The following is a 13,546-nucleotide window of genomic DNA, read 5'->3' as shown; positions in this document are numbered from 1 at the left end:
CCTTCCTTCCTTCCTTCCTTCCTTCCTTCCTTCCTTCCTCCCTCCCTCCCTCCCTCCTTCCCTCTGTCCCTCCTATCTCTCTCTTTCTCTGTCTCTCTCTCTATAAAGATGGGGTCTTGCTATGTTGCCCAGGCTGGTCTCAAACTCCTGGTCTCAGGTGATTCTCCTGTCTCAGCCTCCTTGTAAGCTATATTGCTAAGTGGCTCACCATATATGCAGTTTTGTGTTTAGAAAGTTATTCAAGGCCAGGCACAGTGGCTCATGCCTGTAATTTTAGCACTTTGGTAGACTGAGGCAGTCAGATTGCTTGAGTCCAGGAGTTTGAGACCAGCATGGGCAACACAGCGAAACCTTGTCTCTACAAAAAATACAAAAATTAGTTGGGGGTGGTGGTGGGCTCCTGTAGTCCAAACTACTCAGAAGGCTGAGGGGGGTGGGAGGATCGCCTGAGCCTGGGAGTTTGAGGCTGCGGTGAGCTGTGACAGTGCCACTGCACTCCATCCAGCCTGGGTGACAGAAAGAGACCGTCTCAACAAAAACAACAACAGCAACAACAAAAAAAGTTATTTTTTTTTTGAGACGGAGTCTCGCTCTGTCGCCCAGGCTGGAGTGCAGTGGCCGGGTCTCAGCTCACTGCAAGCTCCGCCTCCCGAGTTCACGCCATTCTCCTGCCTCAGCCTCCGGAGTAGCTGGGACTACAGGCGCCCGCCACCTCGCCCGGCTAGTTTTTTGTATTTTTAGTAGAGACGGGGTTTCACCATGTTAGCCAGGATGGTCTCGATCTCCTGACCTCGTGATCCGCCCGTCTCGGCCTCCCAAAGTGCTGGGATTACAGGCTTGAGCCACCGCGCCCGGCCAAAAAAAGTTATTCAAAGTTGCCCAATGGTGGGATTAACAGCATGCAATAGGACTCAGGCTAGCCTCATTCCAAATATTACCTAAGCTTCCTTGCTGTTCCTGTAGATGGAAAATGAGAGTAAACATACTTATTTTGCTAGGTTGTTTTGAAGATTATATAAGGTACTGAGTCATGGACTCAGACAAGAGGCCAGCATATTTTTTCTTCAAAGGGCCGGACCACTAATATTTTGGGCTTTGCAGGGTCTTTGGTCTGTATTTCTTTTTTTTTTCTTTTTTTTTTTTAGAGTCTCGCTCTGTCATCCAGCTGGAGTACAGTGGCGTGATCTTGGCTCACTGTAACCTCTGCCTCCCAAGTTCAAGCGATTCTCATGCCTCAGCCTCCTGCGTTGCTGGGATTACAGGCGTGCGCCATCGTGCCCGGCTAATTTTTACATTTTTGTTTTTATTTATTTTTTTGAGACAGAGTTTTGGTCTTGTTGCCCAGGCTGGATTGCAGTGGCACAATCTCGGCTCACTGCAACCTCTGCCTTCCGGGTTCAAATGATTATCTTGCCTCAGCCTCCCGAATAGCTAGGATTACAGGCGTGCACTACCGTGCCCAGTTCATTTTGTATTTTTAGTAGAGACAAGGTTTCTCCATGTTGGTCAGGCTGGTCTCGAACTCCCGAATTCAGGTGATCCGCCCACCTCGGCCTCCCAAAGTGCTGGGATTACAGGCGTGTACCATGGCTCCTGGCCCTAATTTTTGTATTTTTAGTAGACATGGGGTTGCATCATGTTGGCCAGGCTGGTCTTGAACTCCTGTCCTCAAGTGATCTACCCCTCTCAGCTTCCCAAAGTGCTGGGATTACGTAAGCCACCGTGCCCGGCCGCTGATCTGTATTTCAACAACTTAATTCTGTCATTGTCCTGCCAAAGAAGCCACAGACAATTCACAGATGAATGGACATGGCTGTGTGCCAATAAAGCCATTTCTGGACACTGAAATTTGAATTTCACATATTTTTCATGTGTTATAAAATATTCTTTTGATTTTTTTCAACCGTTTATAAATGTAAAAACCATTCTTATCTCATGGGCTGTACAAAAACAGGTGGCAGGCCAAATTAGGCCTCATGGGCTGTATTTTGCTGAGAAAAAAGTTTTTGCATAGAAAAGTCTGTTGTCTAAATCTTGGCTCTTACATGCTGCTCTTTCTAAATATTCTGGGAAAACACTCCCAACTGTGTGTGTGTGTGTGTGTGTGTGTGTGTGTGTGTGTGTGTGTGAAAACACTCCCAGCTGTGTGTGTGTGTGTGTGTGTGTGTGTGTGTGTGTGTGTGTTTTAAAGAGACGGGCCAAGATGAGAGGGTCGCTTGAGACCAGGAATTTGAGACCAACCTGGGCAATGTAATGAGATCCCATCTCTACAAAAAAAAAATTTAAAACTAGGCCGGGCGCGGTGGCTCAAGCCTGTAATCCCAGCACTTTGGGAGGCCGAGACGGGCGGATCACGAGTTCAGGAGATCCAGACCATCCTGGCTAACACGGTGAAACCCTGTCTCTACTAAAATACAAAAAAAAATTAGCCGGGCGAGGCGGCGGGCGCCTGTACTCCCAGCTACTCGGGAGGCTGAGGCAGGAGAATGGCGTGAACCCGGGAGGCGGGGCTTGCTGGGCAACACAGCCAGACTCCGTCTCAAAAAAAAAAAAAAAAAAAAAACTAGGCCAGGTGCGGTGGCTCATGCCTGTAATCCCAGCACTTTGGGAGGCCGAGGCGGGTGGATCACGAGATCAGATCAGACCATCCTGGCTAACATGGTGAAACCTTGTCTCTACTAAAAATACAAAAAGTTAGCTGGGAGTGGTGGTGGGCACCTGTAGTCCCAGCTACTCGGGAGGCTGAGGCAGGAGAATGGCGTGAACTCGGGAGGCGGAGCTTGCAGTGAGCCGAGATTGCGCCACTGCACTTCAGCCTGGGCAATGGAGTGAGACTCCCTCTCAAAAAAAAAAAAATAAATAAAAAATAAAAACTAGCCAGGTGTAGTGATGAGTGCCTGTAGTCCTAGTTACTTGAAAGGCTGAGGTGGGAGGATCCTATGAGCCCAAGTATACGAGGCTGTGAAGAGCTATAATCCTGCCATTGCATTCCAGCCTGGGCAATGGAGTGAGACTGTCTCTAAAAAGACAAAAAAAGAGAGATGGGGTCTTGCTCTGTTGCCCAGGCTGGAGTGCAGTGGCAATTCATAGGTGGGATCATAGATCACTACAGCCTTGAATTCCTGGCCTCAAACAATCCTCCCTCCTCAGCCTCCCAAGTAGCTGGGACCATAGATGTGTACCACCAGGCCGGATCCCAAGTTGTTTACAGGTATCTCTGAAGGATGGTTTCAGAAGGCGTGGAATAGGTTTCACCTTGTTGGGCATGGTTTACTATCGAGTTGGCCTTTTTTTTTCTTGAGACAGAGTCTCTCTCTGCCGCCCAGGCTGGAGTGCAGTGGCGCAATCTGGGCTCACTGCAAGCTCCGCCTCCCCAGTTCACGCCATTCTCCTGCCTCAGCCTCCCTAGGACTATAGGCGCCCACCACCACACCCGGCTAATTTTTTTGTAGTTTTAGTAGCGATGGGGTTTCACAGTGTTAGCCAGGATGGTCTCGATCTCCTGACCTCGTGATCCGCCCCCCTCGGCCTCCCAGAGTGCTGGGATTACAGGCGTGAGCCATCGCGCCTGGCCCCAACTGGTTCTTTTATGACGTGTCCTTACAGTGGAAGACTACGCAGTGATTCACGTCCTGTGTGATACGACAAATCCTGTAAGATGCAAAGCTCAATGAAAAAAACGGTGCAAAGAATAGATACAGGATGTACCACCGGTATAAAAGGAGGACCAGCGTTCAATTTCCAGATTCTGGATTTGCAGAAACCTCAATTCTTGCAGGATAGATACGAAAATGGTAACAATGCTTGCCTCCAGAGAGATCTGGGTAGGCTGAGATAAACCTGCCTAGAAAAGATCTCAGCTTTGTGTACCTTTTCATGTATCATGTGAATATTCTCAAACTCAAAATAATACTACACATTTAGCCAGGTGCAGTGGCTCACGCCTATAATCCCAGAGCTTTGGAAAGCCGAGGCGGGCAGACCACTTGAGCTCAGAAATTCGAGACCAGTCTGAGCAACATGGTGAAACCCCGTCTCTACAAAAAATACAAAAATTAGCCCAGTGCGGTGATGCACGCCTGGAGTCTCGGATACTCAGGAGGCTGAGATGGGAGGATCACCTGAGCCCAGGAGGCAGAGGTTGTACTGAGCAGAGATTGCACCACCTTACTTCGGCCTGGGTGACACAGCCAGACCCTGTCTCAAAAACAAAAAACAAAAAACTCACATTTATACTTAACAATAGAAAGCACAGCTGTGCGAGGTGGCTCATGCCTGTAATCCTAGCACTTTGGTAGGCCAAGGCAGGTGGATCATGAGGTCAGGAGTTCAAGACCAGCCTGGGCAATATGGTGAAACCCCATCTCTACTAAAAATACAAAAATTAGCTGGGCGTGGTGGTGCATGCCTGTAATCCCAGCCACTTGGGAGGCTGAGGAAGGAAATTGTTTGAACCCAGGAGGTCGAGGTTGCAGTGAGCTGAGATCATGCCACTATACTCCAGCCTAGGTGGCAGAATGAAAAGCACATGGCATCATCATCAAATGCCAGGGTGAGGGAGAATCAATTAACTAGACTGTGAGTTCAGGCTGGCCGGGTGGGGCTCTGAGCTCCCCTCCCATGCCCGCCCCTCTTCCCCCCAGCTCCCCCGCCCTGGCCACCTATCCTCACCTCATGGCTCGCAGCGCGAGGCGATAGGCCAGGTCGGGGTCATGAGGCAGCAGTGCAGTGAACAGGTAGCGGGCACAGGTGTGCATGGGCACGCTCTCCCGGAACAGCACCTCCCCGAAGCCACTGAAGGGACCCCCTGCAGGAATAGCCTGAGCTCAGTGCCCAGGTGTGGGCTTGCCTCAGCTCCTCCCCAGGTTTCACAAGACCCCAGGCTTTAAGTAGTGGGTGGGCTGGCCCCTGGGTAGAGTGGCTGTGGCTAGATGGGTCCCCAGGGGTAGGGGTTCAGGGCTGAGACTGAGACAAGCTCTGGGTAATACAAATAAAAGAAGAGGCCAGGCTGGGCGCAGTGGCTCATGCCTGTAATCCCAGCACTTTGGGAGGCCGAGGCAGGCGGATCACGAGGTCAGGAGTTCGAGACCATCCTGGCTAATAAGGTGAAACCCTGTCTCTACTAAAAATACAAAAAAAATTAGCCAGGTGTGGTGGCGGGCGCCTGTAGTCTCAGCTACTCAGGAGGCTGAGGCAGGAGAATGGCGTGAACCCGGGAGCAGAGGCTGCACTGAGCCGAGATCGCGCCACTGCACTCCAGCCTGGGGGACAGAGCGAGACTCCATCTCAAAAAAAAAAAATAAAATAAAAGAGGAGGCCGGGACCGCGGCTCATGCCTGTAATCCCAGCACTTTGGGAGGCCGAGGCGGGCAGATCACTTGAGGTCAGGAGTTTGAGACCAGCCTGGCCAACGTGGGGAAACCCCATCCCTACTAAAAATACAAAAATTAGCTGGGTGTGGTGGCGCATGCCTGTAAACCCAGTTACTCGGGAGGCTGAGGCAGGAGAATCACTTGAACCCAGGAGGCGGAGGTTAGAGTGAGCCGAGATCGCGCCACTAGAAAAAAGGAAAAAAAGAAGAGACTCCAGGCACACTCCCAGGTGAGGAGCAGGGCTCAGATGCAAGGTGGGGCCAGAGGGTGGAGGTGGGGCTGCACCTGCCTTGGGGAGCGGGACCAGCAGCCAAGACCAGCAAGTCCGGGACCAGCGTAGAGGGCCTGGAAGGGGCAGGGATAAGCGGCTCCCTGCGGCGCTAGGGGACGGAGTCTCACAACATACAGGCCAATAGGGCCAGGCCATGGGCGGGGCCCCTGAGGAACAGGCCGGGCCAGGGGCGGTGCCTAAGTTGCAGATGAAGGTGGGACGCCCTTGCTTTAACATCAGCCACTTGGCTCATTGGCTCCCGGGAGGGAAGGGGGCGGTGCCTCAGCACAAGCAGCAGTTACTGGCTGGCAGCACGCATTAGGTGGCGGGAAGAAGAGCCGGATCTCTCCTTTTAGAAACTGCCAAGGTATGAGTGGACAGTATGACCAGGAGGCGGGGCCAGGGGCGGGGCTGAGGCGGGGCCTCCCATCTTGCAGCAACCCGGCCGCTACAGGACCAGGGGCAGGACCCTACCTTTCAGGAACAGCCAGGCCTAGGGGCGGGGCCTCACCTTCCAGCAGCAGCCCCGCCTGTTTGCGCAGCACTTGCACCAACCGCTCATCCAATTCCACTTCCTCCAGCAGGGCCAGCAGCTGCTCCTCGTTGCGCACCACCTTGTCCTGGGCGTACAGCCCCTCCGGCAGGGCCCGCTGCTGCCCCAGCCCCAGCAGTGCCACCTCCAGCGCCAGCACCAAATAGGACTCTCCAGGGCTCCCGGGCACAGGCACGTGCTGGTAGGCCACCTTCCGCTTCTCGGGGCCTGAGTCTGGGGGAGACAGGGCCAGGGCTGCTGGAGACAGATCCCCTTCCCTAAGATCCCTGTAGCCCTTGGCCCCAAGCATGGAGACTTGGGCACAGGGTAGGTTTTAGAGGGAGCCCAGAAGCTCCCAGCACTCACGGGGTTGGGGGAGCGCGGGAGCCCCACCTTCTAGCAGCAGCTAGGCCTATGGTGGCCTCACTTTCAGGAGAAGCTAAGCTTACTGGCTCTGGGCACTGGCCAGGGGAGGTAGCCAAAGGTAGGGGCGTGGCCAAGGGTAAGAGTCTCGGAGTTAACTTATAGGGGTACTGGGCCAGGAGGCATGGCCAGCGAGGAGGGCTTGTCCCACCTCCTCCAAGAGTCCCCCATGTGAGTACCTGGGTAAAGGGTAAGTGCCTCCTCCTCCAGACGACAGGCCTCCAGGAGCGCCCTGCAGAGGCAGCCAATGGGGTCCAGGGGGTGCCCCACCCATCCTTCAGTGTTGGTGATGCAGGTGGAACCCTTCTGGAGCAGCTCTGCGGGTGGAAAGATGGGGCTCAATGCCCACACACCTGCCCAAGTCTCTAGGAGGGAGGGGTATTCCTCTTCTTGACCTGCCGTCCAGTCTAGCCCCATAATGCCCACCACCTGCTCACCCGATGGTCACCTTCAACTTTTTGTTTGAGGTGGGGTCTCGCTCTATTGCCCAGGCTGGAGTGCAGCGGCCTAATCATAGCTCACTACAGCCTCGACCTCTGGAGCTCAAGCGATCCTCCTGCTTCAGCCTCCCAGAGGGATTACAGGCATGGGCCACCATGCCTGGCCACTGGACGCTTTTTAAAACACCCCAAGTGTCATTCCCCTCCTCATTGCCCTTATTCCCTCTCCACCTCTCTGAAGATAAGGCCCCAACAGCCTTTAGGGCCCCCAAGGACCAGTATGAAGTTTTTTCATATACTGGTGACCTGTCTCATCTGGAAGCCAGTCCTCCAGCCTTGTCCTCCAAGCCACGTACTCTTCCCTCCTGGCTCCTGTTCACGGTTTCCTTCTATTCTGAGCACTTCCTCCACCCCCTTCTCCTGGGTAACTCCTGCACACTCTTTTTTTTTTTTTTTTTTTTTTTTGAGACGGAGTTTCACTCTTGTTGCCCAGGTTAAAGTGCAATGGTGTGATCTCAGCTCACCGCAACTTCCAGGTACCTCCCAGTTCAAGCGATTCTCCTGCCTCAGCCTCCTGAGTAGCTGGGAATACAGGTACACGCCACCAGGCCTGGCTAATGTGTTTTGGATTTTTAGTAGAGATGGGGTTTCACTATGTTGGCCCGCCTGGTTTCAAACTCATGACCTCAGGCAATCCGCCTGCCTCCGCCTCCCAAAGTGCTGGGATTACAGGCGTGAGCAACCTCGACCAGCCGTGCACATCCTTAAATACTCAGCTAATTAGCCACCTGGCTAATTTTTAAAATCTAGGTGCCTTTCACTGATGCTGCCAAGCCTGGTCAGAGCTCTGCTCGGGTCCCAGGGCCCCCATGTTTCCTCCATGACACGCTTTTCTTTGTTCAATTTCCTGACAGCTGATCCATCAACCCCATCAACCAGCTCTCTCAACTGGTGGCCTCCCTCCTGTCCCCCACCCCCATATCTAGTACACAATGTGGTTTTTGGGGCTGATACAGCCTCCTTCCCTCCCTCCCTTTCTTCCTTCCCCTCTCTCTCCCCCCACTCCCTCACCCCCTTTCTTTCCTCGTCTCTTTCTCCTCACTCTTTTCTCTTTTTTTTTTTAATTTTTTTTTTTTTTTTTTGAGACGGAGTCTAGCTCTGTTGCCCAGGCTGGAGTGCAGTGGCCGGATCTCAGCTCACTGCAAGCCCCACCTCCCGGGTTCATGCCATTCTCCTGCCTCAGCCTCCCGAGTAGCTGGGAGTACAGGCGCCCGCCACCTCGCCCGGCTAATTTTTTTTGTATTTTAGTAGAGACGGGGTTTCACCGTGTTAGCCAGGATGGTCTCGATCTCCTGAACTCGTGATCCGCCCGTCTCGGCCTCCCAAAGTGCTGGGATTACAGGCTTGAGCCACCGCGCCCGGCCTTTTTTAATTTTTTGAGACGGAGTTTCACTCTGTCACCCAGTAGAGTGCAGTGGTGTAATCTTGGCTCACTGCAACCAACCTCTGCCTCCCGGATTAAAGCAATTCTCATGCTGCAGCCTCCCCAGTAGCTGGGAATACAGGTGTGCACCACCAAGCCTGGCTAATTTTAAAAATATTTTCAGTAGGACAGGCATGGTGCCTTATATCTGTAATCCCAGCACTTTGGGAGGCTTAGGTGGGTAGATCAAAAGGTCAGGAGCTCAAGACCAGCCTGGCCAACGTAGTGAAACCCTGTCTCTACTAAAAATAGAAAAATTAGCTGGGTGTGGTGGCGGGTGCCTGTAGTCCCAGCTACTCAGGAGGCTGAGGCAGGAAAATCGCTTGAACCGGGGAGGTGGAGGTTGCAGTAAGCCGAGATTGCACCACTGTACTCCAGCCTGGGTGACAGAACAAGACTCTGTCGCAAAAAAAACTTGCCAGGCGCAGTGGCTCAAGCCTGTAATACCAGCACTTTGGGAGGCCAAGGCGGGCAGATCACCCGAGGTCGGGAGTTCGAGAACAGCCTCACCAACGTGGAGAAACCCCATTTCTACTAAAAATACAAAAAAAATTAGCCAGGCATGGTGGCGCATGCCTGTAATCCTAGCTACTTAGAAGGCTGAGGCAGCAGAATGGCTTGAACCTGGGAGGCGGAGGTTGCGGTGAGCTGAGATCGCTCTGTTGCACTGCAGCCTGGGCAACAAGAGCGAAACTCCCTCTCAAAAAAAAAAAAAAAAAAAAAGAGAGGAAAAAAAAGAGATGAGGTCTTGCTCTGTCACCCAGGCTAGAGTGCAGGGGCACAATTATAGATCACTGCACCCTTGAACTCCTGGGCTGAAGTGATCCTCCTGCCTCAGCCTCCAGAGTAGCTGGAACTACAGGTGTGAGCCACCATATCCAGTTAATTTTTTTTTTTGTAGAGACATTGTCTCACTGTGTTGCCCAGACTGATGTTGAACTCCTGGCCTCAAGCAATCCTACCGCCTTGGACTCCCAATGTGCTGGGGTCACAGGCACGAGTCCCCGTGCCCGGCTGAGGCTGACCTTTTTTCTGCTGCTTGTAGCTCTCCAGCTGATGCCGCCGCTGCAGCCGGAGCGTGTTGATGATGGCACTGGCCAGCCGCAGGGCTTGCCGGGGGTATCCGTGGGCACGCAGGGTGTCCACACGGGCGCAGGCAGTGGGGAAAGGTTCTCCCAGCCACAGTGGGCGGCCCTGGGGGTCGAAAGTCGGTTTGTCCCCACCCACGCTGCCTGTGAGGCTGGGCCCGTAGGAGTCACTGGCCAGGATCCTCTGCAGGTAGGCGTCATTCCAGTGCAGCTCTCCAGCCAGCAAGGCGCGGCCAAATACCGTGTGGCGGGGACTTGTGGCTGCCACCTCTTCCTCTTCCTCCGAGCCTGCAGAGAGGCACCCAACATGGCCCAGTGAGGGGTTTCCCTATAGCAGTTGAGCTGTGGCCACTTTCCCCACCAAGTACTAATTGGGGTTTAGGCCTGGGCAAAGCTATCGGCGTACACCATCTCCCCAGTCCTTGAAGCCACCCTTCGAAGATGCCTGTGTGGGCTGGGCATGGTGGCTCACACCTGTACTCCCAGCACTTTGGGAGGCCGAGGTGGGAGGATCACAGGAGGCCAGGAGTTCGAGACCAGCCTGGCCAACATGGCGACACCCCATCTCTACTAAAATTAACCCTGGCGTGGTGGTGCATGCCTGTAATCCCACCTACTTGGGAGGCTGAGGAATGAGAATTGCTTGAACCCGGGAGGCAGAGGTTGCAGTGAGCTGAGGTTGCGTCACTGCACTCCAGCCTGGGCATCAGAGTGAGACTGTCTCAAAAAAAAAAAAAAAAAAAAAAAAAGGGAAGCATGTATGTGTTAGGAACTAACACTGATGGAAAACAGGTTGAGCAACTAACTGGCTATCTGTCTTTCTCTTCCTACTTGCTATTTTTCTTTTCTTTTTTTTTGAGACAGGGTCTCACTCTGTCGCCCAGGCTAGAGTGCAGTGGTGCGATCTCGGCTCACTGCAACCTCTGCCTCCCAGGCTCAAGTGATTATCCCATCTCAGCCTCCTGAGTATCTGGGATTCCAGGCATGCGTCACCGCACCCAGCTAATTTTTGTATTTTTTGTAGAGACAAGGTCTCACCACGTTGCTCTGGCTGATCTCGAACTCCTGGCCTCAATGAATCTGCTTCCCTCAGCCTCCCAAAGTGCTGGGATTATAGGCGTGAGCCACTACGCCTGGCCTGTACTTGCTATACATTTTTTTTCCCTCTCTCCTCAATCTCTCTCTGTCTTCCCTCCTATCTACTCCTCTGTCTGCCTCTTCCCTCTCTCTATCCATCTCTGCCTCTCTTCACTTGTCTCTCTCTCCTCAGTATCTCACTTTCTCCTGTTTGAGTCCTCCTATCTTTTTTCCTCTCTCACCATCTCTTTGCTCCCGTAACTAGTAGGAAGCCAAGCCAGACCAGCCCAGGACTGCAGGTGTTTTAAGCATTTTACTTCACTTGTCCACTTGGGCTGCCATTGCTCCTGCCCTCGGCACTCACTCTTTCCTGGCTGGACAAGTTGGGATTAGTCCTGGGAGGACAGCCAAGGACTGGGGTCCGCTTTGCTCTGCCCCACTCTCTGTCTCTCCTGGGAAGAGCACCATGATGATAAGTGGGGCCACAGTTAGTCGTGATGGTTTTGGGGGGGCATGGTAAAGACCCCTCTCTCCTACCTGGGATGGGGGCCACGGTGGGCTGCAGGCTGGGGCCGTCGAAGGAGTAGTTGCCTTCTTCCAGTGGGCACACGTCGAGCTTGTCCCACCTGCTGAGCAGCTGGAGCCAGCCTGCCCTTTCCTCTGGTTTGCAGTGGGGGCTCAGGACGACGCAAACCCACAGGGCCCCTGAGGAGGCACGGGGCAGGCTCAATATTCCTGCCAACAGTGGCAGTGACACACATTTCCGCAGTGCCCACTGTGTACCACTTGATGATATGCTAACCCCTCACCTCGACCCTCGGAAGTTGCAACCCACAGCCTTTACACCTTACAGACAAGCAAACTGAGGCACGGAGATGTAACACGGCTTGCACAGGCTCACACCGCTGGTAAGTTAGAAGTTGGGATTAGAGGGTCAGGCGCAGTGACTCACGCCTGTAATCCCAGCACTTTGGAAGGCTGTGGTGGGCGGATTACCTGAGGTCAAGAGTTTAAGAACAGCCTGGCCAACATGGTGAAACCCTGTCTCTACTAATACAAAAAAAAAAAAAGCCGGGCACGGTGGCTCAAGCCTGTAATCCCAGCACTTTGGGAGGCTGAGACGGGCGGATCACAAGGTCAGGAGATCGAGACCATCCTGGCTAACACGGTGAAACCCCGTCTCTACTAAAAAAATACAAAAAACTAGCCGGGCGAGGTGGCGGGCACCTGTGGTCCCAGCTACTCCGGAGGCTGAGGCAGGAGAATGGCGTAAACCCGGGAGGCGGAGCTTGCAGTGAGCTGAGATCCGGCCACTGCACTCCAGCCTGGGCGACAGAGCCAGACTCAGTCTCAAAAAAAAAAAAGCCGGGCATGGTGGTGGGCGCCTGTAATCCGAGCTACTTGGGAGGCTGAGGCAGGAGAATGGCTTGAACCCGGGAGGTGGAGGCTGCAATGAGATGAGATCACACCACTGCACTCCAGCCTGGGCAAAAAGAGCAAAGCTCCATCTCAAAAAAAAAAAAAAAAAAAAAAAAAAGTTGGGATTACAACCCAGGCCTCTGTAGTCCTAGCTACTTGGAAGGCTGAGGCACATGAATCGCTTGAACCCAGGAGGCGGAGGTTGCAGTAAGCCGAGATCACACCACTGCCCTCCAGCCTGGGCAACAGAGTGAGACTCAATCTCAATAAATAAATAAATAAATAAATACCAAACCAGGCCTCCAGACTCCTCTCAAGGTGTTTTGGGGTTTTCTGGGTAGCACTTATCACAATCTAACACAGGGGTCAGCAAAGTAGCAAACCACTGCCCATGGTGAAAACTGAACCACCCTTTATTTTTGATTAGCCTGTCTGCTAAGATTTATTTTTCCATTTTTATTTGTATTTGTTTTTATTTATTTATTTTTTGAGACAAGAGTCTCAGTCTGTCACCCAGGCTGGAGTGCAGTGGCGCAATCTCAGCTCACTGTAACCTCCACCTTGGGTTCAAGCGATTCTCCTGCCTTAGCCTCCCGAGTAGCTGGGATTACAGGCGTCTGCCACAATGCTCGGCTAATTTTTGTATTTTTAGTAAAGATGGGGTTTCACCATGTTGGCCAGTGATCTGCCCACCTCGGCCTCCCAAACTGCTGGGATTACAGGTGTGAACCACTGCAACCGGGCCTATTTTTCCATTTTTAAATGGTCAGGGAAACAAAACCAAAAGATTATTTTGCAACTTGTGGGAATAATATAAAATTCAAATACATTAATAAGTATCCATAAATAAAGCTGGTCTTTAAAAAAACTTTGAGACAGGGTCTCACCATGTTGTCTAAGCTGCACTCAAACTCCTGGGCACAAATAATCCTCCTGCCTCAGCCTTCCAAGTAGTTGGAAGTACAGGATCCCACCACTGTGCCAAGCCCCTTTTTGTTGTTTTTGTTGTTGAGACAGGGTCTTGCTCTGTTGCCCGGGCTGGAGAGCACTGGCATGATCGTGGCTCACTGCAGCTTCAACCTCCAGGGCCCAAGTGATCCCCCTACCTGCCTGCAAAGTGCTGGGATTACAGGTGTGAGCCACCGCACCTGGCCTCCCAGCTCTTAAATAAAGTTTTACTGAAATGCCACCATGCCCGTTTGGTATATATGTCTGTGTCTGCTTTTTTTTTTACTATAATGGACAGAGTTAGGTTGTCATGACAGAGATCAAATGGCCTGCAGGGCTGAATAACATTAACTCTGCGGCTCTTACAGAAAACATGTGTTGGCCGGGTGTGGTGGCTCACGCCTGTAATCCCAGCACTTTGGGAGGTCGAGGTGGGTGAATCACGAAGTCAGGAGTTCGAGACCAGCCTGATCAACATGGTGAAACACCGTCT

General features: G+C 52.7%; 1 protein-coding gene and 1 long non-coding RNA gene across 9 annotated transcripts in view; one reads left to right on the top strand and one right to left on the bottom strand.

Moving 5' to 3' along the window:
• The window catches only part of ZSWIM4 (zinc finger SWIM-type containing 4), a 38,739-nt gene that overhangs the window by 9,797 nt on the left and 15,396 nt on the right, over positions 1–13,546 (bottom strand). For 2 of the 5 annotated variants that reach the window (XM_005588204.5, XM_045381204.3), the window contains 5 exons: positions 11,224–11,391; positions 9,547–9,897; positions 6,778–6,915; positions 6,155–6,409; positions 4,672–4,807 (listed from right to left, as the gene is read on the bottom strand). In XM_005588204.5, coding sequence (XP_005588261.3) covers positions 4,672–4,807; positions 6,155–6,409; positions 6,778–6,915; positions 9,547–9,897; positions 11,224–11,391 — 1,048 coding nt within the window. Of the gene's footprint in view, positions 1–4,671; positions 4,808–6,117; positions 6,410–6,777; positions 6,916–9,546; positions 9,898–11,223; positions 11,392–13,546 lie in introns of all 5 variants that reach the window. The other 3 variants (XM_074026107.1, XM_045381203.3, XM_074026108.1) reach the window with 3 other exon arrangements.
• Positions 6,187–13,294, top strand: LOC135968612 (uncharacterized). Of its 4 annotated transcripts, none has more exons than XR_012428456.1 (3): positions 6,187–6,377; positions 7,532–7,632; positions 11,456–13,294. It is a non-coding gene; the product is annotated as an uncharacterized lncRNA (long non-coding RNA). The 4 variants fall into 4 exon arrangements; XR_012428454.1 differs by having other exon boundaries at positions 7,532–11,594; positions 13,123–13,294; XR_012428455.1 differs by lacking the exon at positions 7,532–7,632.

Source organism: Macaca fascicularis, chromosome 19, assembly GCF_037993035.2.
Source record: "Macaca fascicularis isolate 582-1 chromosome 19, T2T-MFA8v1.1".
In the NCBI taxonomy this organism is placed as follows: Eukaryota; Metazoa; Chordata; class Mammalia; order Primates; family Cercopithecidae; genus Macaca; species Macaca fascicularis.
This window is presented reverse-complemented; position numbering and strand designations above follow the sequence as displayed.